Raw genomic sequence first — 9,168 nt, 5'->3', positions numbered from 1 at the left:
TGACCAAATCTCAGCTCCATGTTTGAGATTTTAGGACTGAAAAAATAGTTCCTATCAGTTTAAACGTCTTATGGGTTCACTGCAGATAAACTACATTTCTGCATTTAAGAACTCACCGCTCATTTTATTGTTAATTTATGCTGAAGTCTTTACAGGTTGTGTATTTGTATCAGAGTGGTTCTATGTGTCGATACATCAGGTGTTTTCTGAGAGTTACCAGGTTCTGTAAAATCACTCTGAAAACAATGCAGCAATGTACTATTAAATTTAATTTGTAATTTTGAATACTTAAGTATTTTTAAATGCATGTACTTTTGAATACTTAAGTATTTTAAAAAGTAAGTACTTCAGTACTTTAACTTGAGTAGATTTTTGACAGAGTAACTTTTACTTGTATTTGAGTAGATTTGACCCTGACTAGCAATATGTTTACTCGAGTACTAGAGTTGAGTACTTGGTCCACCACTGGGTACAGCCTTCAGCTGATTGGAAATGTTGCAACATTTTTTTGGGGAGTTTACGGGAAGAAAATTGCAAGTTTTTTTTTTTAGAAAAATGGATTGTTGAGACCTGTGACAGTGGATATTGTTAATTTCTTGATTAACAAGAATTTGAGTAATTCTGGTGTTGGTTGTTAGAGCGGGAGGTGTTGGTGCTCATATTTTCCAGCATGATTCAACAGGAAGTGCCATATATGGAAACCTAAAGATCAATGGATTACAGAAAGGACAGGATTATTAATCCCTCTCTGTTGGTGGTGATTTTACCCCACGCTGTCGTGGAATGAGACGTCCGGTTCYTTCCCAGCTGATCTCCTCTGGTTCATCTTTTCACCCCTCCTCCGTTAGGACTCCAGCAGACTGTGCCAGCGGCAGACCTGCTGTCCTTTGGACTCCTTCATCTGAGTCCAGTGGGTGAGCTCCTCCTCCCCGGAGCTGTTCAGGCCCAGGGAAATCCAGCCGATCATCTCCTTGCGCTTCATGCTGCGCTTGTTGTAGACAGAGAGGATGAGCGTGACATCAGAGAGCTGGAAAAGAGCCACCTGGAAGACAAAAGTCTCTTTGTAGGTCGGGTTGGGCTGACCTCGACAGATGGACGTCTTGCACTTGGACATTTCGTGCCCCATGGAGTTCAGCAGGGTCAGCTTGACGTACGTATCTGAACGAGAAGCAGGTTCAGAAAATCAGAGGAAAATACATCGGTGGTTTAAATCTTTATATTAGTAGTACTAGTAGTACTTTCATGAAGTAATGGATCCTTTGTGCAAAATCCTCACAGTAAATCTTTTCAGTTTGAATTGAAACATTAAAACCTGCTGCAGCTGTTTCCTCTGCAGCAAAGTCTGACCCATTTTCCTCACGAAGCACTTGCTCCTGAAATGTCACAGCAGATTAGGTATAAGATTATGACCACATAGGATGCCTTTTTTTTCATTTCTTCTCCAGATCAAACACAAAGCACAGCTGCGAGTAACAATAACCGAGAGCAAGAACTCAAAAAGGATGCACGAAGCGTTAACTTTACTCTTGTTGCTACGCAACTGCCGTGTGTCTAACCTGGAGTGGGAGACGATGTTAAAGATAAAAACAAGAGTTTCTGCGGTTAGTGATGCATCTGTTTGCAGTTAGAAGAAGAGGAGCCTCCGCTGAAACAGAACATGCAGCCCAAGTTAATTGATTCAGGAAATACCTCAAGGAGATGCTATAATTCTCTCTGACTTTGACAGAGAGCCGGTGTCACGACTCCAGCAAAGATTTTCAGTGTCCCAAAAAATATATGCTCCACCCAGAATAAACATCACAAATCCTGGAARCAACGCAACTCGTATGAATAAGGTGAAGCATGAATAAACTAATTATAGTATACACAGCTAAACAAAAAGTTAGCTTCACTAACCACTAATTTGCTAAACACGAATTTTAGCTTCGCTAACATTAAACTGCTAAAGATCTTTTTCAAATAGCGGAAGCTAATGCTAACRGCTAAGAAGACTTTCAGTTTTCATCCCCTTCCAGTTGAAGACAAGTGAGACTGACACAAACCTGTTAGTTTTCTATWGGTTTAATTTGAAGGTGGGCGGGATCATCTGTGGCAAATCGGCCAATCCAAACCTTCCAGTTCATTCCTTTCAGAATAAAAGCATTTCTTTGATCGAGTTTGTATTTTAATTCGAACAACAAACAGCAAATACTTTCACTAGCATATTTAATACGTAGTCAGTTTTTGTAATTTTTGTTATTTAAATATTGTTAAACGTTAGTGTCAGTGGCCTAGTTTTTATTAATTAATTAATTWATTTATTTAGCCTTAAGCATTAGTATTGTTTGGTGTGTAGAGTGGTGTTTTCTATTTTCTATTTTTATTTGTGTTTTCATTGCTAGGTGTATTCTGTGCTGTGTATGTGGCTTTTATTTTTATTTTCATGTGCAACAGACTTACTCAGCTCAGATGGACTAGATCCTCACTAATTAGGGTTGGGCAATATTGGCAAAAAAATAGATCAGGATTAATTGTGGTATTTAGCCAATAACGATTAATTTGACGATTAATCCCCTGAAGTCCCTGTACACCCTTATTTCATAGTCACATGACCAATTTAGTGGGAAAGATTTGCTCTTCATAAAAATCTGTTCCAAACTGTGTCAAAATTACAGACTTAAGGCTATACATCAAATTTTAAATTGTGTTGATAGATAAATAAATTACAGAACTTTTTTTAATGTTCGTCATATTTGAAGCGGAGAGGAGCAGTGAGCGGATTCTACCTGTTGGCATTAATCGTATTAATTGTCAAGTGCCAAAAATTAATCGATAATGTTTTTCTGATGATTAATCACACACGATACGATTATGCCCAACCCTATCACTAATTATTGGACCCTTATTATTGGACACTATCAATGAGGCGTGGGGGATAAATATAAGTGCCAGGAAGTGGCGGGGAGAGAGGAAAAAATAAAATAGAAAATAGAAAACACCACACTACGCACCAAACAATAGTAATGCTTAAGGCTAAATAAATAAATAAATAAAAACGAGGCCACTGACATTATTTTATGTCTTGAAGCTCTTACTTTGAAATGTAGCTGTTTAAAATGCTACACGCTACACAAAGTGCCTCACATGTCTACATGTCTACACGAAATTAATTTAGCAGAAGCTTATTGGTCGGCTAACGGTTTCCAAAGTCAGAAAAAAAAAGCTAATCCACTAAATGAGAAGCTAGTTCCGTTATTGGCGGATTAGCCCACTACTGATGTATACCATGTACAGTGCTAAAGARTGAGGCAGGTTTGGAAAACAGAAGAAACTCCTTTGTCTTCAAAACAGCACAAAGTAAAACTTTTGTAAAGTCAGGTTTATCAGGATTATAGTCAAATGAATGAATATTTAGTTATATCAACAAGATGTTTATGATAATTTTCAAAGAGAGTGAAACATAAGAGGTTTCAAACTTGGACCAATTCTGCTACAAAGAGATTGTGGTCAAAAACCAGGAAAACACACATCAGGCAGGTCTCTCCCAAACACACAGGAACTATTTGCAGAAGCTTAACGAAGAACAAGGAGTCCGAGAAGCGGTGGTCGGGCCCACACAGATTTTCTGTTTGTGTTTCTGAGATTAGGAGACAGGAGGATCTGAGTCAGAAGATCCTTCAACAAAGAACTGATGCTGTTTGAAGGCAAAGGATGCTCACTCTAAATACTGAAAGCTAACTGATAAAAATAAATATCCAGAATTCAGATATAGTAAACTATAGATTTAACGCCGTATAGTTCCTAAACTATAAGCACATTTTTTTAGTCCTTTAAAAACAGAGTTTCAGAGCGATTTCTGCATTTGCCGTTTCCTTTTTTCCACCCCTTATTTCCATGCAGAAATCATGACACAAGCCGAAGCCGTAAACCGAGCTGAAAGGAAAAAGAGGCAATCACAATGAGAGTGTTTCGCCCCTCGTCTACAACCGCACTCCGCAATAACGCCGCACATTATGTTCCCGTCTGAGAGGGAGGGTACGGAATGAAMTGCCGAGGCTTTCATGCTGTCGAGTGCCAGCTGCTTTCCAAACGTCTCGAATCGCACATTCAGTTGCTCTCTTTGACATAAAAAGCAGAGTGAAAAAAATAGCCTTGATTTCTTTTTTGACTGCTGCTGAATGGGCTCCGTGGAGCCGTGGATGTCTTAAGTGGTCAGTAGCGGTGATGCAGGGCTCTTTGCTATTGTTGTTGAATGAGAGGGGCTGCTTCTGATGATTGACTCGACTCGTCGGCTCGCTACTGTTTTGAAATGATAGAAAAGGAGCTCTGAAAGTGCTGCGCGCCTCGCTTTTTTTTACCACCACCACCACCCCTACTTTGTGAAAGTCAATCAAGACCTGCGTGAGTATTTTTGCACAAAGGTTTTTTTCAGRGTACCCAGATGTGACTATTTTCTGGGTACAATTTGAGGACTACGTGGAAACGCTTTTCAGAAATGCACAAACAAAAATCTGGCAGCTAGTTATTAGTTTGTGAATACAAGTAACACGGCAATAAATGAAGACAGTGAGCGTGCCCTATTACACAAGACTTTTTTTTCTMTTTCGTGAGCTGGAAGCAGAGCTGAAAAATGTGACAAAAAAAAAAACATGCCAAAGTGTGCTGTTTGAGCGAAGCCAGCACTTAATGACACACAACGGTCCTTTTAGGCTGTCCATCAGCGACCGAGCAGTGATTCAGCATGAATATGTTGTTCCTGAGATTAAAAACCTGAAAGCGTCACGAACACAGAGACGAGAGGTGAAGGAGGCGAGGGCGACATGCATGAAAAAACATACATGTTCAGCGTGAAGCTATAAGGTTTACCACAAGCAAACTTCTTCATGGATGAGATTTATCAGTGATTTTATTTAAATTACCAATTGGACTTTAATACGACCCAGTTTGAACAACTTGATTTTAAAACATTTAGTTCAGAATTTACTTCAATAAGTTTGACATCTTGTTGAGACTGGTGCAAAAACATATTTCAAACCTTTTATTTATACATCTTTATCCTCCGGTTTAACTAATAAACACTTAAACCAGCATTTATTCAACCACCATATGACATTATGCTAATCTGTGTTGAGCATCAGCTAACAAAAATACAAACTTTTTTGAAGGTTGTTTTTTTGCCAAAAAATTCATTTAACCATTACYTGCTTCAATGTTACGTTTTAACGTAACATTTTAACCCCTTTTCTTAAACAAATTTCCATTAAATAAGCCAAAAAAATATTTTAAAAATAAGCAGGGAAAGGGCAATCTTAAACTCTTTTTTTAATTTTGCACACTTGTTTTCATTAAAAACATCAAAACAGATCGCTGGCAGCAGGTGGTGGTCTGCTTCAAAATGAGATGCACATGTTGCTTCACTTCTTTTATGTTTGTAATTGACATTTAATGCATGAAATAGTTTTGTGAACTGCATCCATGAAGAAGTATTCACAGGTCCAGAGTTCACCACGGACAGAATGTGGCTTCAGGAGCAAAGACTCACCTCTGATTATATAAACCTGTCCACCTATTAAGTGTTTTAGACAACAGAACAGCCCGTCTGACAACAAGGGTTGGACAGCAGTAAGAAAAACAATGGACCAAGACATCAAAAAAGTAGTAGGGCCAGAGCAATTCAGATGCAGACATGACAAAAACATAAAAAGATTTGAGGAAATAAGAAACGGGGTCAGAAAGCCAAAAAACAACTTGCTTGCACAAAGTTCAACAGGAGGGTTTTTATTTGAACTCGTTGCTTCGACTCCTGGAAGCCGAGCAGGAAGATGAAGGAAAACGAGMGGCTGAACTCAAAGGCAGCTAGCTGATTTAGGATTAATTAGTCCTCTTTTCTGCATAAATATGACCTCCTATACACAGGGGCGGAGCTAGACTTTTCTGCATGGGGTGGCGCAGGGGTGGCACATACAAATAAAGAAATGCAATTTGGATTTGAAAATTCAAAATGCCACCCACAGCTAATTCCAAATGGTTTTAATTTAGCTGTTTTGAGAAATATTGAGCTGAAATTTTGTGTGATCTAAGAATACGCCAAAAAACATGCCGAATGCTAATAATGCTATATTATTCAGTCAATTTTAGACATGCAAAGCAAAAGATTAGTGTAGAAGTYGCTGAAAACAATCTAACTGCTAAACAAAATTTCAAGATGGCCACCACAGCTAACTTTAAATGGCTATAATTCAGCTAGTTTAAGAGATTGAGATTAAAACAGTAGTAGGGTCAGAGAACAAACTTTAACAAAAACCAAGATTCCCCACCCACTTATCAGTTATTTAGAGGTGGCACCTGGGGTGGCCAAACAGGTGCCAGGGTTGGCACTTGCCACCCAGGCCACTCCCTCTGGCTCCGCCCCTGCTTAAACACATCCATTCATTATCTTTACCTAGAGCTAATCCAGAGTTATCAATGAACCTGACATGCATGTCTTTGGGTTGTGGGAGGAAACTGAACTCATGTTGATCTGGGAGTTGATCCTGCGACATTCTCGCTAACAGCTCTAACCGCTGCCCCAAATCAGAAACGTCCTCATTCTAATCAAAGAACACTTAGGGAACTTACTGGGTGGCTTGTTGGCWGCCAGGTTTTTGAAGTGGATGCCCTTAATGACCTCCACAGAGAGGCGGCCGGTCGTGGCGTTGTAAATCAGGCCCACCAGGATCTCCGGCGTGGAGGTCTGACTGACGGACTGGAAGGACGAGGCGCTTTCGCTGCACGTCCTATCAGACAGGCTGACCTGGGATTCACCGCCCTGAAAATGGTTTTTACAAACATGCAGAAATCCTTAACTGCAGCATCGATTATTTATCGTGTGACATTAAATATTTATCCTCYTCTGTTCCCACTGCTCAAAGATACTGTAAATAAATAAAAATGCAAGTAACTACATTTATAAAGAAAAATCTTTTAGAATCTATTCGTATTATTTTATTTTAAAAGGCTGTTTATCAAGTTTCATAATCCCTAATCTGCAGATGTTATGCACTCACATAAAAGATCAGGCAACAAAGAGGAGCAATTAGTGAGTGTTTGTTTGATCCTCCTTACCGGGAGCGCACAGCACGGGTCCAATATGACCGGCACAGACATTTTGCCCTGAAGGTTGAGCTTGGTGAGGTAGAACACCTTTTCTCCAAACACCTTCTCCTTCTTCATCCGTCGCATGCTGTAAAGACGGAACCGCACGGCATAATTGCTGATCATCTCCGACTCCACGTGGCTGAAGTGAAAGGTCTCGGTGAAGACGGGGCACGGGCCTCGCTGGATGCCCGTCTTCGCCCTCTGCTTCTTGGTGGGCAGGAGCACCAGGTGGACCTGCCAGGAAATGTTCCCGGTGCGTTTGATGGAGGGCAGATCGGTCACCGCCATGATGGTCAGGGTCAGCCGCTGCTCCTCCGAGTCGTAGTCGAACACCACGTCCAGGGTGCCGTATTTCGCAARGGGGTCCGGTTCGTAACCCTTAGGGAGCCGCACCGCAGAGCCACGAGCGGACATGACCTGAAGAAACCAGTGAGACGTTKACCCTCTGACACAAACGCTCAGCGAACACTTGTACTGTATTTACCTCTGGGCTGAGCACAGCCGTGCTGTCGCTGGGAACGTCCTCCTCATAGCCTTTGTTGAGGTAACTCTCCGTCTCTTGACCATCYCTGCCCTCGCTCGGACACTTTTCAAAAGAAAGGTGCGGACTTCCACTGGTCTGGGACAGGTCGCACTTGGCGTCTCCGAGGTCCGACAGAGTGCACGACATCCTCGGAGAACCATTCTCATCCTGATAGGGAGGCGGCTGAAGCTCATCCAGTGGCGGCGTTCTTCTCATCCTCTGGATACAGTTGGCTGGTTGGGAGAAAAACAGCAAAACCACATTTTTCATTTTCAGTCTTGCAAACAGTCCAAACACCTAAGATGATTCTGCAGCTTAATTATAGTAAATATTTATTGAGTTTTTGCTAAATTTCATCTGAACCTGTAAGCAGGGGTGGAGCCAGAGGGGTGGCCGGSGAGGCAAGTGCCACCTCTGGCACCTGGTTGGCCACCCCAGGTGCCYCCCGCAAATATTTGACAAGTAGGTGGGAATCTTGGAGTGTGTATTTGCATTTAGATTTCATTAAAGATTGTTCTCTGTCATTACTGTACTGCATAAATTTTCAGCTGTGTATGTTTAAAAATGGCTGAATTTATAGCCCTCTGTAAATTTAGCAGTAGCATAAGAGGTTAGCTTAATTTGGGATTAGCATGTGATCATTCTTAGCTACTCCACAACAAATTCAACCACAGAAAGTCTAAAAATAGCTGAATTATTTATAGCCCATTGTAAAGTTAGCATTAGCATAAGAGGTTAGCTTAATTTGGGATTAGCATCGGCAATCGGCACATCATCATTCTTAGTTACTCCACAAAAAAAATCCAACCTCAGATTGTCTAAAAATGGCTGAATTATAGCACTTTGGCTGTGTCCAAAACAGCAGGACGGGTCCTCCGAAGGTCGAATTCGTCGGCCGCATACGTCACAGCGCCGCGACGAAGGACATCCAAAACCGAAGACTCCTCTGATGCGGCCGACAAATACGTCCTTCCTTTGGCCTGAATCGAAGGACAGGTCTGATGGATCCTTCCCGGCCCAGCGTATCCCATAATGCATTGCAGCCCGACCGGAGATTTTTTTATGCTAGTAATGGCGGACGAAGCGAGAGAAAAGAATACATTTTAAATAAAAATATGGTGATATAAAAATTAAAAAAATTAGCGGTTGTAATTCGAATACTTTTATCATTTGTATGGACATGTTTTTACATATTATTTTTGTCTTAAAAAAACGCGAAATAAACATGAACCTACAGCGGGTCAATTAGTTCTTCAAATGATACTTTTAAGTTAATTTTATAGTTTTGTGATATTAATAATGCTAATGTATTGATATTTTTCTAGTTTTGATTTAAGTTGACAAGACGTACGCCGGGGTAAGGAGGGGAGGCTAGACCGTCCAAATTCACAGCCTCTTTTTTTCCGGTCTTCCCGGTCTATCAAGGACCCGGCCCGCCGAGACCGGGGAGTCTGGGTCCTCCGGAGGACCCGGCCTGTCGTTTTGGACACAGCCTTTGTGAAATGAGCATTAGCATAAGAGGTTAGCTT

At 41.1% G+C, this 9,168-nt stretch overlaps 1 protein-coding gene across 4 annotated transcripts; it reads right to left on the bottom strand.

Moving 5' to 3' along the window:
- Positions 1–543: 543 nt before the first annotated feature.
- syt14a (synaptotagmin XIVa) lies at positions 544–7,872 on the bottom strand (the record flags this gene model as incomplete). Of its 4 annotated transcripts, XM_014032976.1 has the most annotated exon segments (5): positions 544–1,158; positions 5,522–5,578; positions 6,598–6,787; positions 7,084–7,533; positions 7,601–7,872. In XM_014032976.1, coding segments are annotated over 5 exon segments (1,283 nt in total), but the record flags the coding sequence as incomplete, so codon positions are not given.
- Between the last annotated feature and the right edge of the window lie 1,296 nt (positions 7,873–9,168).

Source organism: Austrofundulus limnaeus, unplaced genomic scaffold (assembly GCF_001266775.1).
Source record: "Austrofundulus limnaeus strain Quisiro unplaced genomic scaffold, Austrofundulus_limnaeus-1.0 Scaffold1591, whole genome shotgun sequence".
In the NCBI taxonomy this organism is placed as follows: domain Eukaryota; kingdom Metazoa; phylum Chordata; class Actinopteri; order Cyprinodontiformes; family Rivulidae; genus Austrofundulus; species Austrofundulus limnaeus.
This window is presented reverse-complemented; position numbering and strand designations above follow the sequence as displayed.